At 36.3% G+C, this 18,120-nt stretch overlaps 1 protein-coding gene across 5 annotated transcripts; it reads right to left on the minus strand.

The window, feature by feature from the left end:
• Positions 1–3,164: 3,164 nt before the first annotated feature.
• On the minus strand, positions 3,165–17,491 carry LOC140670921 (uncharacterized). Of its 5 annotated transcripts, none has more exons than XM_072901793.1 (8): positions 16,830–17,491; positions 11,759–12,457; positions 7,407–7,523; positions 6,394–6,518; positions 5,669–5,840; positions 5,275–5,453; positions 4,604–4,804; positions 3,165–4,367 (listed from the first exon to the last, which is right to left on the minus strand). In XM_072901793.1, the coding sequence occupies exons 2-8, from the start codon at positions 11,777–11,779 to the stop codon at positions 4,121–4,123; spliced, it is 1,062 nt and encodes a 353-aa protein (XP_072757894.1). In that variant the 5' UTR covers positions 11,780–12,457; positions 16,830–17,491; the 3' UTR covers positions 3,165–4,120. The 5 variants fall into 5 exon arrangements, with proteins under 5 accessions (XP_072757894.1, XP_072757895.1, XP_072757893.1 ...); XM_072901794.1 differs by lacking the exon at positions 16,830–17,491 and adding an exon at positions 16,295–16,666; XM_072901792.1 differs by lacking the exon at positions 16,830–17,491 and adding an exon at positions 16,270–16,666.
• Positions 17,492–18,120: the final 629 nt, after the last annotated feature.

Below are 18,120 nucleotides of genomic sequence, written 5' to 3' on the forward strand. Positions count from 1 at the left end.
AAGTAGAATCGTCTATATGTATAATATATGTATATAGGTATGTATGTCACCTATGGAGAGTACGTATACGTGTCACATGGAGCGAATGTATTCTCAGATCACATCTTGCAAAAATATATAGGTAGCAACTATGGATTTATACTTCCGATAACTCTTGGACCACTTTATGCGACTGTAAAATCAACGGAGGAGATTAAAAATAAATTCCAATTTAGATTCTCTCTCTCTTCCGAATAAGTCGCGCGTATTCGCTGCATGCGACCGTAGCACCCGCTAAATGCATAGATTTAAACTCTTTACGCTTTACGTCAACTCTGTTGAATATGGTAATCGACTTCATATATCGTCGTAACTTTAAAATATATACAGAGTATATCCTAAAAATCATTGAATGTTCTTTCACTAGTGGATTGTCTGATAAATTTGAAGGTAAATTTTATTTACATTATAATACAATTTTTCTATATCAATTTCAGGTGGAATTTATTTTAATAGAATTTCAATTTAAAACTTAATTACAAAAATATACGATGGCAAAAAAGTGATCTTCCTCGATATATTTTCGCTGAGGAAAATAATGTCCCCAAATTGTCCAGAGAATCTGTTATTAAAGAGACATTCGATGATTTCGAGATACTCTGTATAGTATATTTTCATGTGTGTGTGTGTGTGTGTGTGTGTGTGGGGGGGGGAGGGGGGGGTTTGGTACATGATTTATAAATGCAGGCGATATGTACGAACGCTCTCCTCCTCTCGCTCATCATCGAGTTCGCATCGACGAACAATCGATCGACGGTTAAAATGTAACTCGATTGCGGGTTAATTAGCGCGTTTTTATAGGGAACATTAAACGAGCGCGCGTGACGTTACGGGCGAATTTACGATCGCGACCGTTTCGCGCCGATAACGGACCGGCTTGATATTAATGCCAGACACGTGGGGCACAGCTGTTTTGCGCTGGATCGCGATCTTAACGGTAGACGCATTCAACTCGAAATTATCCCATTTTCCACGGGATGCAATCTTCTCGTAAAACGCAAACTCGTAATCGTCTCGGTTAGGTTGTATCGCGCAGAAAAGCCCGCATCCGTGTCATTTTCTCGACGATGCTTAGGACGATTTTGCGAGTCTGTTCCTTCCGGTTTAAAAGGAAAATTCTATCTAATTATAATGTTTGTCTCTCGCATCTGTGTTTTATTAAATAATCAACTATTAACACTTTTGAGAAATCTCGATCAACGATACGCATTACTTCTAAGATTGCTTAATTGCGATTCATTTTATTTCCTCTCTCGTTATAAAACTGCCTTGTAAATCGTCACGTTATATTAAAGGTTAAAAAAAAAAGACAAAGTATCGTAAGAAAATATTATATACCTTGTAGTCAACATGTCTTTACAAACTATAATTATTGTTTCTAATCTTTCTATTTTTATATAGAGATCAGTTTTAATAATCTTTTCGTTATATAGATTATATTTGAAATTAAATATTAACGCAAAATCACTCGATAAGTTTATTAAATTTTTGCTTTGTGTGTATATTGCTATATTTTGAAGGGAAAAATTACAAAATATTTTTTCATAAAATACTTATTGCTTTTTCTCCTTCCCTTGTTTTATATTCATATAATAAACAAATTACGAATATATTTCATTCAAATCTAAAATTTTCAGCTCTTTCCCTAAAATGTAACGCAATAAAATAAAAATCTTTATATATATATATATATATATATATTGAATTGAAATCTCTTAACAATTTTTTTCGTCCTACAATTCTGTTGAAAATACGTCAATTCTCTTAGAAAATGTCGCGGCTTTGTGACACGAGATGCACGTTTAATACGATCGGCACTACACTGCGACGGCGTTTTTTTTACACATCGTTGTTTACACGCGCCTGTATATACGTGAAAACGATTAAAAAACGATCTACATTACGTTATCGTGTATTCTAGTAATACTGAAGGACGATTGAAGCGACGCGCTATCATAAATCTCGACTCGTTTGCGACTGGTGCTCGTGCTGGCGAAACAACAACAATAACAACAACAAGGTTTCCTTTATCTAATGCCTACCACTCTACTCGTGTATATAATAATATAATCGCGATCATCGATCGCGCGCTTATAAAATTCTCTGAAAGCCTTTTTTCGCACAACAATGTGTATTACATATGTATGTACGCGTGTATCGGCAACGTATGTATGTGTATGTTTCGTGTATGTACGTATAGATAATATATGTATCTCTCTCTCTTTCTCTCTCTCTCTCTCTCTCTCTCTGCTCTCTCAACAACATGCGGTAAAATAGTGCGATCTCGCTAGAAAGCCAACAATGGTATTGTATGGACGGTAGCAAACGGAAATCAATTGGAACAGGTTTTGCTGGAACGAAGGCCCGTCACGTTGCCTCGCGAACAGAAGCAATTTTCTTCCTCGCAGGACGATTCCCGAATCCGGGACATCCCTTGTCTGTCGATGTTTTCTCCTTTTTATCAATCTCACTTCTCTTTACACGAGCTTGTCTACGTCTTGTATACTCTTTCGCTTTCTCTCACGCTGTGTAAGTTCTAAATATCGAAAAATATTCTTTCTACTCTGGGTAATCAATTATCTCAAAACTACCACAAGCTACGATCGCGCGGCCGATCTACGTCGGTTGTGTACGTATGTACACATACATATATATATATATATATATATATATATATATATATATGTGTATGTATATATGTAGATTTTTTTTCTTCCTCATTAATCCTTCAGCTAATTGTATAACGCGTATAATTACCTGGCGCGTAGTATACTTTTTCATAATCGATTAATTAGTCGGTAACGGATTGCCGCGTTATCTTCGTGGGAGGCATTATTGCAGCACGCAGGTAACGTTAACAAGCGCCGTTATTAGCGCGATTGAACGGCGTCGTAAAAGCGCAAGATAACCTGCGCCACACTTAATTGCAAGCAATTATCGCCGTAACCGATAAAGCCCCAAAGGATTAATTTCACGTTCCGAATGTGTCAATCTTTCCAATTTATTACTGCGACTGCACAAACTCAACGCTCCGTATTACGTCTAAAAGTGACAGATTGTCAGCGATAGAAATGTCATTTTTCACCATTTCTCCGATCAAGATGAATATTTCCTACCGTAAAATCAACTTCGCTTACGTATTTATGATAAAACACACGAGACGGTGCTCGAACCGTGTATATGTATGTATATATGTATATATGTATATATACGGAGAGAGTCTCCCCTCCCGTTCCTCCTTTCATCCTCGATAAAAGCACTTTCTCTCGCTCCCGATACAACAATTGTATAACAATTTGTACGTGTTAACAATTCACCAACAATTATTATACCAGCATTATATGCGATATGCGCGTTTTGATGTGTCAACGTTTCTGTCGTTGGCACGATCAAATAATTCGAATCATGCCGACGGTTCTATCACATCTCGCCCGCCCAATCATTTATTTACCTCTAAAAATTTCATTCAAACAGATGCTAGACTGAATTGTGCGTCCCGAAATGCGAGACATTAGCAGGCACATCTTCATATACAGGGTGTCCGGTAATTACCGCCCCACCTCTCTAGGCCAGATAGAGCAGGTCAAACTGAACATAAAAAAGTCCTCTATCATTTTGCGATTTGCGCAATAACTATTATTAAAATATTAATTAAAAAGGCTCAGCGTACGAGCGCGCGCCGTATATAGCACTCGGCATATGCCTAGCCTTTTTAATTATAATAATATTTTAATAATTATTGCGAAAATCGCAAAATGGTAGAGGACTTTTTTATGTTCAGTTTGACTCGCTCCATCAACCGTAGAGAGGCGGGGCGGTAATTACCGGACACCCTGTAGAATTGATACATCTTTGTCGCAAGTACTATATTTCCTATTACCATTATTCTCCTCAATTCGAGGACGTCCTCGAATCAAGACTGTACGCATATATAATGAATGAATAAATAATTGTTTTTTCCCGCCGAATGAAGAGCGCAAGGGGTTGTCAACGGGATCTATTCTGGAGAACGGTCCGCCACAATCATCCATCGGGTTTCTTATTCCATCAAGCTCGAGAGCGAACCGAGCTTCTCCCGATGTTACGTCATCGTCGAGGGATGCGATTCCGGTGGTACCTGCGGCAGCTGCGGCGTCTGTCGATTCGAGAGTCGTCGCGGCCAACGTTGCGGCGAGACCGGCGGCGTCGGTCGCGGCGTGTTTGGCGCAGAACCGGCGGTCAATCGCCAATTACTGCTAGAGAATACGCTTGACCTGCCCACGGCGGAGAGATTGGCGTTGCTGCTGCTGCAAGCGACCGCCGCCGAGAGGTCCACCCTCGACACAGCTCTGCGTGCATCAATTTATCGTCTTTCAACATCTTAATCGTCAAAACGTCATCTCGGCTCATCAAACCAAATCGTCAACAATTCAAGCTTTATTCGAATCGAAAGGAAATTATATATGGCTACTTGAAGGAGTGTAAATATATAGTTTTAATGTCAAATAGTTTCGATAAAATAATTTCAATTAGATATTAGAAAGAAGACGCGAGCGGAACATTTTTTTTCCCAAGACCGATTTACCTGGAAGGCGGAGCGGAACCTCCGGTGTAAGAATGCAATCCTGCAGGACCGCTCCTTGGTCTTGAGGTAGACATAACGCTCGTTGATCTCTGCATGGCCGGCGAGGGTGGCGCAGATGGTAACATTCGTGGGGTCTGCGGGGGTGTCCGACCGGACGATACGCTTCCGAGGCTGCTGGTAGATGATTTTCTTCTTATGGTTCTGCAATTAGTTGTGATAATTATAAAATAGGAGAGTCCGTTAGTAACGATACAGCAGGGGAGATTGCCCGGCGTAAAATAAAATAAATTCGAAATTATAAATATATGTACCACGTCAAGATGTGCGCTCGCGTGGGAGAGAGAAAACACTTGACACTCTAACAATTATTATTCCAATTATTGTATTTCAACAAGCGATTTTTGATATGCAAATATCATTCCATTTCACAAATAAGGAAACAATTAATTTATGCGTGGAAGATAATACATAATTAGATATTTTATCTAGGATACCAATATACCGTACTTTACTCAAGGATCTCCGTCATTTCCTCTCTTTATTCGACCTTACTTTTTTTTTTTTTTAGCGTATCCGATATAACTTCTTGGACAAAGACTTTTATTCCAATACAATTGAATTTCAGTCAAAGCCAAATTGACCTTTATAGCCGAGGATTTCAACGCAATTACCTTTTAGTAGCTTGACGACAAAGACCAGTCGGACAAGTGCGTCCCATGGCGCATTTGCCCTCGCACACCTCTTTCGCTAGGGCCAGGGTTTCGTAATTTCTCAAGGTGACTCTGCAAGTCTCGGCGTCTGACTCGGCGAGAGCGAGACTGGGGAATCGTTCCTTTAACCTGCGACGCTCCTACGTTAAAATGTCATTATGTAGTAAAATTTTGTCATTCTCTTTCATAATTTGATATTTTATCAGCTATAACAACTTTTATGAAAATTAAAATATACAATATATATTAAAAAAAAAGAAAAAAAAAAAAGCAAAAAGATAGAAGCTTAGCATTACGTTCCGCAAAGAAAGAAAAAGTACAAAGAAAAGTGATGATTATCTCGGTTATCATTTACATCTTGTAAACGACTGGATTCAAAGTCCTTGAGCTGCTGTTGAAAACCGACATTCGGATTCGCAATAGAACGACCAACCCTGACTACTTTGAGCGCTTCTTTCCAGGACAGATTGGAGATGCTCATGATGTAGGCTACCGCTACCGTCACGCTTCTTGACATTCCTGCCAGACTGAAAAAAGATGATTTTTATTCACAAAAATTCATATTTCTTTATTTCTATGAATCGTAATTTTGTCGACACTCAATGTTCTCAAAAACTAACAGATGTTTCTATTATTTTATTCCAGTTTCTTTTTATCTAATCTAAAATTATCTTTTAAAAAAAAATTTAAATATTTTATTACGCCCTCCATATATTAATATTTCATTTTAAAACTGTTTGACATTGTACAATATATCTATTATAATCATTTTCATATTAAAAGAGTCTTCTCTCCTACCAAACACTTTATTAATAAATAAATATACTCTTGTCATATGTAATCCTTTTTCTCTCTCATCTCTGTTTTTTTTCATTGTTATAATATATTATTATTTATATATCTATAATTTATTTTATTAATTTAATTTTATTTAATAATTAAATTTTATTAATCATTTTTTTTATTTATCTATAATTTATAAATGATAAATATTTTTCGACTGAAAAATCTATAGCGAAGAGAGCATCTGGTAATTTTGTAACATTTTGTATCATAAATGTAACGTATATCTATATCTACCAATGGATGAGAACGTTTCCGCCGCGAAGACGGGCAGAATGAATAAAGTCGTTGCACAAAGAAAAGTATTGCGACAAATTCTGATCGGGACTGTCGGCGGCCAAGATGCATAGGTAGTGTTTATCCTGAAATGCAATGGAGATTTGATTCAAGTATTAGCCATATCTTTGCCGTAGTCCTATTTCGAACCAAGCAGGTATATACCTAATGACTAATCGATCCATTTCAAATGGATAAATTTTGTTTATATTTTCTTATTGTTCAGCTGATCTTGTTATCGATACAATTCAAGTTTTCCTCGCGCTATTTATATCTTGACTTTTATTGCAAATCAAATGTCAAGTGAGGATTGCTATTGTATAATGACGAAGGAAATTTGGTTGGTATTATAAAGCTGCTGATAATTTTGATGGGTAAGAAAAACAAATTGCATCAGACAAGTTTTATAAATTTTATTGTAAAATTTCATAGACGTTCGGAGGAAAATATATACCGATCGTAATTTAAGCGTTACATTAAGAAAGATGACGAGGGAAATGGAAAAGAAGTTAAAAAAGAAAAATTGAGAGAGGCATGAATATAATAAATATAAATTTATTCAGACAAAAAAATTGATTGAAGAATTAAAAATTGTATTGAATTTTAAATTGAACGAAGAAGATTAAAAATGAAAGAATAAGAAAAATGACAGGGAAAATAGAAGAGAAGTAAAAAAAATTGAAAGAGAGAGAGAGAAGGACGAATATATTCAGAGACATTTTGAAACATTATATATAATAAATATAATAAATAGATAATTTCCCGAGAAAATTAAAAGCTTGCTGAAATTGTTTTCCCTCGCCGGGGGTAATACAAGTGACCCTTTTCATTTTCTCTTTAATTATAATTCAAATCTTTAGCGTGATGGATTTAATTGAAATCGTTTTGCCAATCGCCGTTGTAAAACTTGGTCCGAAGTAGGTAAGATGCTTTCACATTTCCCGCATTATATTTCTTTTCTAGTAATTACTTACGGAATGCAGACGACGGGCTGTGTCGTGAATGGCCAGAATGTGCGTGATCTCGAAACGCTCCAATTGATCGGCATCCTTGCTGTCCTGATAATTACCTACGTAAAGACCAGGAAGTACCTGCCAACATAATAAACGCGTTATGCGGTAATGAGAGATATTACCAGGATGACGCATTTTATAAAACGTGACCCTTCAATTCATATTCCATTTACCATTTGATAGAAAGATAATTAATAATTAATAATTACTGCAAGTAATTAAGATACACGGTATAAAATGTCGCGCTTGTGTGAAAACTCGGATTTGGAAAATACGAGTGGAGAAACGTCGTGATAATCTCCTCGTTCGTTTCACCGCGGCTCTCACTTAAAATGACGTGCCCCTTGGGCGTTTATTTGGCGAAGGATTATGTACGATTAGACGACGAGGAAAATCCAGGCCAGTCGGTGAGAGAAACGCAAACCCACGAAATGAATTCGCGAAACCCCCGCGACTAGCGTCGCAATCTTAGATTAACTTACCGTTTGACAAATATTGAATCTTGATGAAAAAGGTAGCGTTTAAGCGAGACTGAGAAGAGGAAAGGAGAGGAGAGACTGCATACATTAACTTAAATGCCGTTTTTTCATTCAACCATTCTTTTAACCAATATTGATTCAGTCTTTAATGAAGGTTTCCGAAGCGTCAAGAGAGCGTTTTTCCTTCTTCTCGCGCGTTAAATAAAATATAAATTACTTCAACGATCGGGAGACGCGAACAAATCAAGACACATTGTGAGAAACACAATCTCTTTAATGGTCCGCGTGTATATGACGTTTATTTTAATTATCGTAACCTCGAGAATATCCATTCTCTGGCGACACGCCGGTCGTTAGTCTCAGTCCTCGCGATTTAATTTCATTCGAACTCCTCTGCGCGCCCCTCGCCCGTCCATTTAAGATGAGAAGAAACGAGGAGAGCCAGCTCGGGGCTGGACCGTCTCTCGTGATCGATCCATCTCGCGAACGAGAAGAAAAAGGAGGGCGCGATTGTACTCTCGGAAAGCCAAACGAGTGATAGTAAACACCCAACTTGCTTCTATCGCGTCGTCGACGACGGAATATGCGATTTTGATCGCTCGTGGTCTCCTGGTGTGTTTGCGCGATTCACGATGGCGTACAAACGTCAATCGCCGCGTCGCCGTCGGGGCATCGATCCCTCCACGAGATATCGTCGCATAGATTCACTCGTCATCCATCATCGACGTCAAGACCCTTCCTCACAGCCTCCTTGAGCGGTCTCTCGAGGAGTATCTCGGGATCGTCCGCACTGTCCTTCCCGATATCTCCGAGTCGGTCGAGGACGGACGATAGCGAGAATACTGTCGATCGTTTCGTTTTAAAGCATGCTTCGTCGCGTCGTAAACGAGGAAGGAAAAATCTAGTTGTCGGAAGAAGGACGTTGGAAGAAAAATCGGAGGAGAGTGAAACTCTCTCTCTCTCTCTCTCGCGGATGACGGAAGGATCGCCGAAGAATCGAGCAGTTTGATAGAATCGTCTCGTGTCGTAAAAAACCCGTCCACTTTCGTCGACGTCGTCACGAATCTTCTTCCCACGAGTACTCGAAATCCTACGCTCCCGAAATTAACGACGAAATCTTCAACAACACAACGCTTTCTAGATATCACGGTTACAACTACCGACGCCGTAAAAGTTGTTGACGATACGCCCCGTGGAAAAAATCACCAGCCAAATCCCTTCCGTAAGAAATGTAAGAGGAAAATGTGAAACCCAGAAATTGTAAAAGAAGGAAAAAGAAAAAAGAACGTTATCGATGTACTCGGAGATGATCTTTTTTCCATCTGCTTTCGAAAGGCTGAGTGCCTCGCAAAGATTGTCGGAGTTTATCATCGTAGAGGACGTGGACCTCTAGCTCATCGCATCGATTAGGACTGTAAGATGGATTACGACAAAATAATCACGAATCGTACGAGCGTGATGTATAATATTGCTTTGATATACATCGATATATATATATATATATCGTATTTACAAGATGATTTTAATAAGAAACTTTGAGTTATTATTCAGCGAAACAATTCAAAAAGAAAAAAGCTATAAAGATTCCGTTTAATAATAATTTTAAACTTTGTAAAGAAATATGTCGAGTAAAATTTGGGGACGATTATAAATAAACTAATAACATTACGTTTAGTTTTTCTTGCAAAAATATAGCTTGATGTATATATTAAATTTTTATATTACACTATTTATAAAATTTTAATTTCTCGTGGGAGATTGTGTAATTTAAAATTGATGCCCAGGTGATACTTTCTATTTCAAATGACTAATAAATTGCCAAAGTTTTTATGTCCTGTAGACAATTTACGTAGAAAAACAAAGTAGGTAGAATTAATTAAATCGATAACATTGTTCGAGAAAAAAATATGTTAATGAGAATACACGAGCGGAATTGATTATTCATTTAACGACGTGCAAAATGTATCGTATTTTACAATTAGGATTAGTATAGCTAAAGTTTTTCACCGCAATTTTAGTTTCGTCTCTTTCATTCTGTCTTTTTGCTTCCGTCCTACATGCGCGCGTTGCTGCTACATAAAAGTTTATCGTTATCGAGTGTATTATCGGCCGTAAGCGTGAGATTACGGCAATATAAGTAAGTCGTTATATTAATATGCAATTTAAACAAATCGTCAGGTAATATTGGCGGCAAATCAAAATAAAATTGTCGCGTTATAAAGATCTCTTCACGTTTGCGGCAAAAAAAAAAAAAAAAACAAGATATTCTTGTCGTAGAATCATTGATCGTTATCGAATAATTAAGCTCTTTAAACTCGAAGCAAATAAAAATAAAGCGTATGATATTTATGGTTAATTAATTTGTTATAAGATAGATTGATTTTAAAGTAGTTTAAGTAGAATTATTTTTGCTGTTTTATGAAAAAAAAATTTTAAATTAAACCGACATACATTTCCATCAAACTGTTTGATGTCTTGTTTTATTTCGTCCTTTGCAGAAAAATCATTAAATTTATTAAGACAAGACATTTTCATTTAAACATCAATTTGATATTTCTGTCGAGTTTTTTTAATTAAAAAGAAATTGCCAAGAGATAATGGGAATAAATAATAGTAAAGGCTCTTGAATATTCAATCAACAGAAAAAGGAAATGCTAATAGGAGCTTAAATTATAAAGATATTGTATATACAGGGTGTTAATTGTAACGATTCGCACGTTTTTAAAGGCGATAAATTGAAAAAAATTACAGAGAAAGTATTTTTTTTATAACAAATATTTTGAGTTGTTTAAATAATATTGATATTCTTTACAATATTATGAAAAAAAAAATATATATATGATCTATTTAAATAACTCGAGAGTGAGAATAAGAGAGAGAGAAAGAGAGAGAGAGAGAGAGAGAGAGGTAATTTTAAATAAAAAAAAAAAAAAAATTTTTCAATTTTTTGAAACTATAAATCGTAATTTGCATAAAACGAATAAATTTTGGTCCAATTTTTTTCTTACAATTAGATAATCTCAAATGCCTCTAAAATCTTTTGCAAATTATATAAACAATATATATATATATATAAACACCCTTTATAATCTTATCAAATCAATTATACAAAAGTTGCCAAACAGATTCAAATTAAATATGAAATGTTTTATTTTAAATCTGTTGTTTGCGTTTATTAAAAAGGGAGCTTGAAAGCGGTATAAAGTGGGAGCAAAACGTTTGGTATTTAATTTACGTTTGCACAATGTACCTTTGTGTAATTTATTCGATGCCGTTATTAGGCTTTCATTATAGTCTCTATATAAAGGGCCAAAAATTGAAAATTTATACAGAGTACGTCCCATTTGTCGTTTTTATTAATTTTTAATAAGCATACTTGTGGAAACATCATCACTTTTTGAATTACGCGCGCGTGATTGATAAATCAAGTAAATTCATAAATATTTCAAATATGTGTGTGTGTGTGTGTGTGTGTGTGTGTTAATGTGCATAGGTGACAAAATTACACTTTTAGCTAATTATAGCGCAGTTTACTTTGATAAAATTTTAAATGAAAATGTAGTGTTATATATTTTAAAAGTTGAATAGAGTTGCAGTGAATAATTGCTTTTCTAAATTTTTTCAGTAATTAAAAATCGACTTTGAATAAGTCAAAGAATCTGTTGTTGAGGAGTAGGTAGTACGTGAAAAAATGGAACAATCTAGCATAATTTTATCATATAATCCAATCATATCATTTGATCTTTTATTATTTAAATGATTATATTCTATTACCTAAATGACAAAATGATAAAATATATAGATTTTTGAGAATGAAAATTTGCAATTTCTCACCTTGTTCATGCCATTCCCCATGATGTTGGCGCGACGACGAGCGCGTGTTTGATATTACTGATTTAAAAGCGCGAGTCGTGCACAAGTCTTTGTCCGCTCGCCATCATTTTTAATCTCTTGAGCTTATTTCTCGACGATCCGATTCGATCCTCGTCGGCAAGGCAGTATTGTTCGTCAAGCATCATCCTCGATGTGTAGAAGCGAGACTCCATTAAGCCGCCGCGTATTCTTATCATCGACGACGGACCACGTGACTCTTGATCTCTTTCTGTCTTTCTCTCTCTCTCTCTCTCTCTTTCTTCGTTTGTTATCTCGATAATTTATTGTACTGTAGTATACAGATTACACAATTAGCAATTTATTACTGTTTGCGATAACAAGCGTCGAATGTGGAATTATTCTGTATTTTTGTCTCGCTCTTGTGATCGCGCCTCTTTCTTGAAGACAACAACCGACGCGTCCTGATGCTCGACTTGCGAGAGAACATTTATATTCGCGGATGTTTATCCGCAGATATATTTTTATTGCACTCTGATGTAGCCGCCCCAACGGGGGAGATTCCATTTATACATAAATTCTTTTGGGCGGGCGGAAGAAAATAGACAATGTTTTAGGCGAGCTTCGGATAGAACAATACGTCGCGACAAACAAAACCATCTTTCTTTGGGAGGTCACCCACAATCGTGATTCGCATCGGTCCTGTGAGAGAAAGAAAATTCTCGGTTATAGAAAGACGAGAAAAATAGAAGGGGCCGCGTAAATAGAAGGAATAGAAGGAATTTGTCTTGGATATCGATTAGCGATACCTGGCACAATTGCCTCGCTCGAAAGAGGAAACGCGCGCTTGTTCTTTCGAGAAAGTGGGACAAGTTATTGATAAATTGTCGTCATCGTCCTAGGTGCATGTGTTGCATGTATACGATCCAGTAACCGCCCTCAAAATTGCCGATTTAACCGATTTAAATGTTTCAAAAATATCTCGACGTCACTCTTTAATTATTACCTTGACGACAATTGCATCCCCGCAGGATAGATGTAGCAAATCGTCGTGAAAAAAAAAAGTGCATTACGAGTGGCAATAAATTCCAGCGAAGGGAAAATAATTAATTTACAAAACGAATGCAATCTCTGACAATGAGTTTAAAGAACGCGCGGTTTATCGATTATTTAAAAATCAATAAAATAAATTATAAGGACTCGGTTACCTTACCGTACGTTAACCTACTTTGTTAACAGATTACAGTCGAACGTATTAATTGTGTTTGAATGAATTTTATATTCATTTAATGGTTTGTAATGTTTACAAAGTACACCTGTTTGCATTATTTAATTGCATGTTTCAATTTTTTAATACTCGTGAAAAACGAAAAGAATTAGTGAATCGCGTGTCTTGAAATATATCTCTCTACAGCGAATGCAGAGATACTAGATGTCATATTAAAATATAAAATCCTTTATTATATATCTACATCATTTTCGCTCTCTTGCAATTACTTAGCTATATAAAGCGTATATAAAATAATTTAGATTACGTAAATAATAAAAAATGTATTTTTTTTTCAACAAAACAAATATATGTATAAATATAATATTGATTTGCATTTTTTTCAATTATTAAATTTTTATGTAAATACATGGAAACATTAATTTTTAAATTTTTAATTAAACAATTAAAAATGAGAAACTTTTTTAAACGTCAAAGATAATTATAATGTGTGATGTTAAACGCATATAATAAATTTTACAAGAATCAGACAATTTCAAATCAACATTCCTTTGTAACAACATTTTGATTCAAATTATTGAATTATTGAAAAGTAAGAAATTATTAAAAAATGTCACTGCGTGAATAGGAAAAGAATGATGTAAAATTAGTGAAAGAATTCGCAGTTAAGAGAAAGCGCGATTGATTTAAAGCACCTTATACAGAGTGTAAAATCAATTTCTGCGACAAAATTTCGTGACTGTGTGTAAGCTATGACGTTGTCAAGGACACGAATCGCTACTCCTAGCCAGAAAAATAGCGCATCCACAATTCGAAACTTTTACATTTCTATTCATAGAAATAGATATGTTTTTGTTGCAGACTCGCGAATATGGTAGCGCAAGACTGTACGCGTTTATGTAAATTTTAGCCTTCGATATATTGGCACGATATCAGCGCAACGTATTTTGCTTTATCTGACAGCAAAACATGATCACGGTACACTTGAGAGCTTGCGTTCCAATTTTATCCGACGAGCGAAATGGCTCCGTTAACCTGATATTGTTTTTATCACGAGAAATCAGATCCGGATTGTATAATTGATGCTAATTTATAGCTCTAATTTATTTTTCTTCTATCAATTAGCAAATAAATTATATTTAAAAATGGAGGAAAAGTGTCGTTTAATATCACACTAGCACCCCCATTTTCGAATAAAATAAAATCGTATAAAGCAAATTTAACAGAATTAATTGTTAATTAATTGCTCTTTCTCTATTTCTCAAATGTACTACAAATAGATATTAAAAATATGAAATTTTTATAAAGATTGTTTTTTATATCAATGCGAAATGCTGGGACATTACAGTAAAACATATTATAGTAAAATAATTTAATATAGTATGATTTTTTTAATAATATAATTTCATAACATCAATTTGATATTAAAATATTTCTGAATATTAATTGTTATTAAAATCCTATCCTAGTTTTAAATTGGTTACTCGCAAAGAATAAAATTTTTGAAAATAATTTTTTGGAAAAATCTTAACATACGTATAGTAATTATAATTCTTAAAAATAATAAACTGTCACGTCGTGTTTGACCTTCGTTTTTTGTGCAGCGTACAGTTATTATTTATACGCGATCGTTTTGTTGTCATTCGCGCGGGAAGGTAGCGACGCAAGGTGTTTTAAGTGTTATCGCATTATCTCTCGGAACGTGATCACTATCTACGATTATTACAATTAACGATAATTAACCTGCGTGACTAATGCATTTTCACGATTATTGCGATTCTCAATTAGCCATTACTCACGTAATACCACACAGCATGGCCGCTGTTGAAACACGTATTTTATATGATTTATTCGATCAAAATTAGTCTTTGGAAATCGCAAAGCGATATCAATTTTTTAATATTGCATTTTGCGAATATGCATCTTTAATTTTCATTTAGATGCTCATTCATTTGTGTTACTATAAAAGATAATAAAATATTATTGATAGTTGATATATTAATATATTTAAAAAAATAATAAATAAACTTATAAATAAAATTTAAAAAATACTTGGGATTATTTTCACAAAATGATTATTTAAAATATAATTTAAAAAAAAAAAAAAAATGCTGTCCGCAACCGTATTATTTATACGTGTCTTTCTAGCTTCAAAGAAAAAGTTTTTTATATTTTTTTTTTCAATACTTGTGTAAGATTAGTAAGCAATAATCATAAATTAATTTTTCAGATATTTTTCAGTGTCTCTTTTTTATATCGATAATCGCACTAAAGATAATTGTGTCATACTTTATTCCTAATAAAATAAAATATCTGTATGGATTTAATAATTCAGAATTTAAATAAATACTAAAAAAATCGATGACTAAAATATTTCAATATTTAAAATACTGATACATACACATATTATATTATATTATTTTTAAGTAGCGTAATCGACATGTCGAAATATATCCGTATTATGTCACACATATCATCACTGTTGTACTTTAAATATTCGGTGAATATTTATGAATCTTTATCAAATATTTAATATCACTAAGCCTTTTGGATATTAATTAATATTGCTATTTGTCATTATTGTAAGGTCTATCAATTTGTTATTGAGATTAAATGCAGTTGGATTTTTAAAACCACTGCTCCGACGAGTGTTGACCTACTCTTAAAATAAAACGATGATCCGATATATATGTTCGGATAAATTCAACAAAAACCAATCATATCGAACGATCTGAAAACTGTCACGCGTGTGGTACATTTTGTACAGTAAATTTTTTTTTTCTCATGTACATCAAATCAATTTGCGTAAAATTAATTCATTAAATTGAGTACACCGAGGATATATTGATAAAATCCTTTCGTCTGTTATCTATCAAAAATCGATTATAAATTCCCGATTATCAATTCTCATACAATAAATACATATCGAGATTCAACTCGTAATCAAGCTAAAAGCAAGTATATCATAAATTATGCAGCAATCCGCACGTTTGACGAATGCATCTCTCGATACCAAGAGACGAGACAAATTAAATAGGGATGAAAATGAAGCACTATTCATGTTCAAAATTAAGACAGCGCTACCATATAAAGATCAATTTATCACTCGCCTCGTAAAAGCAAACGCGCGTTTGGAAATGTCAAAAATGTCCGAATAAATGTCACGTATAAATGAAATTTCAATAGAGATAGGAAAAATAACCGAATTCGAGACGCACCTGGAAAATCCGCACTCCATCCGCGCACATAATATCGCGATGAAGATACGAAAGGAAGAGATATATACCTATATCTTGCTCTAAGGAGGATACCTCTCGTTTATTGCTAATTAGCTGGTCGCACTGGGGGGATGCTGTCTCCTCTCTTCGAGGAGAAACAAGCGGAGATATAGCGAGAATAGGAATCGTTCTCGCGCACACTGTTCAACCGCTGCCGCGAAAAGGAATTCCCGAGGCGACCGACGAATCGTGCCTTTCTAATCCCATCGCTCGGTTACACTTTTCAGCCCCGTCTGTCACACACAAACGTTACAGCAAATTGCACTGCAATTCGTGTGCATTCTTGTTTCTTTCTCTCTTTCTCTCTCTCTCTCTCTCTCTCTCTCTCTCTCTTTCCCTCAACGATTCGACGGAAGGGCGCGTCGTACGAGAACTACCCCGCTCGCGGTGAGCAAGGAACAGGGGTGAGAGAAATGGGCAAAGAGAGCGAAGGAGACGACAGGCAGGGGGTAAAGTGGGGGAAACTAAACCGCGACGGCAAAGAAGAAAGGGAGGGAGAGGCTAGGGTAACGTGCAGGATAGTGGGGTAGATCCTATCGTCACGTGAACAAAGCTTCAGCCTACGAACCCTCGAACGCGCCTTTCGCCAGTTTTGTTCGGCGCGCCAGGATCTCGCATCCGTTCTGGATCATCTCAGAATCACGCTCCGGCGACAGCGGAAGAAGAGAAGAAACTAACGCGACGATCGGCGATTCGTCGCGGGGCTAAACACTCGGTAAACGCGACCTCTCGAACTCGACGCACTCTGCGATCGATCGCGACGATGAACAACGATGTCTGGTTCAGGATCACCCGATCATATGTCTCGGTAGCCAGATGGATGGACGCCGCTGTGACACGCCGAGACCCCCGCGGGTCTCTTCTTTTACAGTATTCTCTTAATCTCGCTTGTCGCTCCTTGGATGTGAGTGGCTCTAGGATACGAACGCGATGGGACATCATTTAGATGCCAGCGTGCGCGATTATCGTCGTTCACCACGTCCGCGGGAATCTGCGGCCCGTTCAAATTCATTTGCCACGAGGTGGGCGAGAATGGCGGTGGAAATCTCGTAATAGATTTACCGCGACGGGAGGATGAGGGCAAAAAGGGAATGAAAACGCAGAGGGGATCGACAGGGATGAATGAAGGCCGTGCGGATCCTCGCTCGAATAATCCTGTCTTTTTTTTTCACGAATTTCAAATTTTTTATTCCTCTGCCGTAAAATTCGCGATAATTCCTCCTCCGTAATACGTCCCTTTGATTCTTGAAAAAGAGGCTGTGCCTGTCTTTGCGACAACCCGCGTTGACGGAAATTACCGCGCGTTCCGCAATATTATACAGCACGTGGAGAGGGTGAGGGGGTTATCCGTCCCTGAAACTAAGGCATCGTGTACGTCGGCGTTGGCGGGCTCGCGGGCTCGCGCAGAAGCCGCTCGATAAAGACCGTCCTCACACCCCTCGGCACCCCTCGACCCTGCCCTACAAATGGAAAATCTGGTGTAGTAGGACTCGCACACGGATTACTGGGCTACGCTTGCGTCGTAACCGATCGCCGATACGTGTGCGCGTGTGTGCGTATGTAATGTATGCAACATGATCTTGAATGGGCTCGTACCCTCCTGAAGCATGTTGCCGAGAAGCGTGCTCCTTCCTGTATAACACGCCCGTGTAACGGATACGTTGCGTACGCTCAACAAAATATTTTGTTAACGTAGATAGATTTTTCTAGATCTTTCTATGTCTCAGTCTTCAAATTTATCGCTACTTTTTTTTGTATCTGTTAGAATATCGTTTTATAGCAGCAATATTCTAGCAATACCTCTAGAAAATTTAGATCCCATTGCCAAATATAATTGTCCTTGACAATAGGCCTTAAAG

This window comes from Anoplolepis gracilipes, chromosome 11 (assembly GCF_047496725.1).
Source record: "Anoplolepis gracilipes chromosome 11, ASM4749672v1, whole genome shotgun sequence".
Lineage (NCBI taxonomy): Eukaryota > Metazoa > Arthropoda > Insecta > Hymenoptera > Formicidae > Anoplolepis > Anoplolepis gracilipes.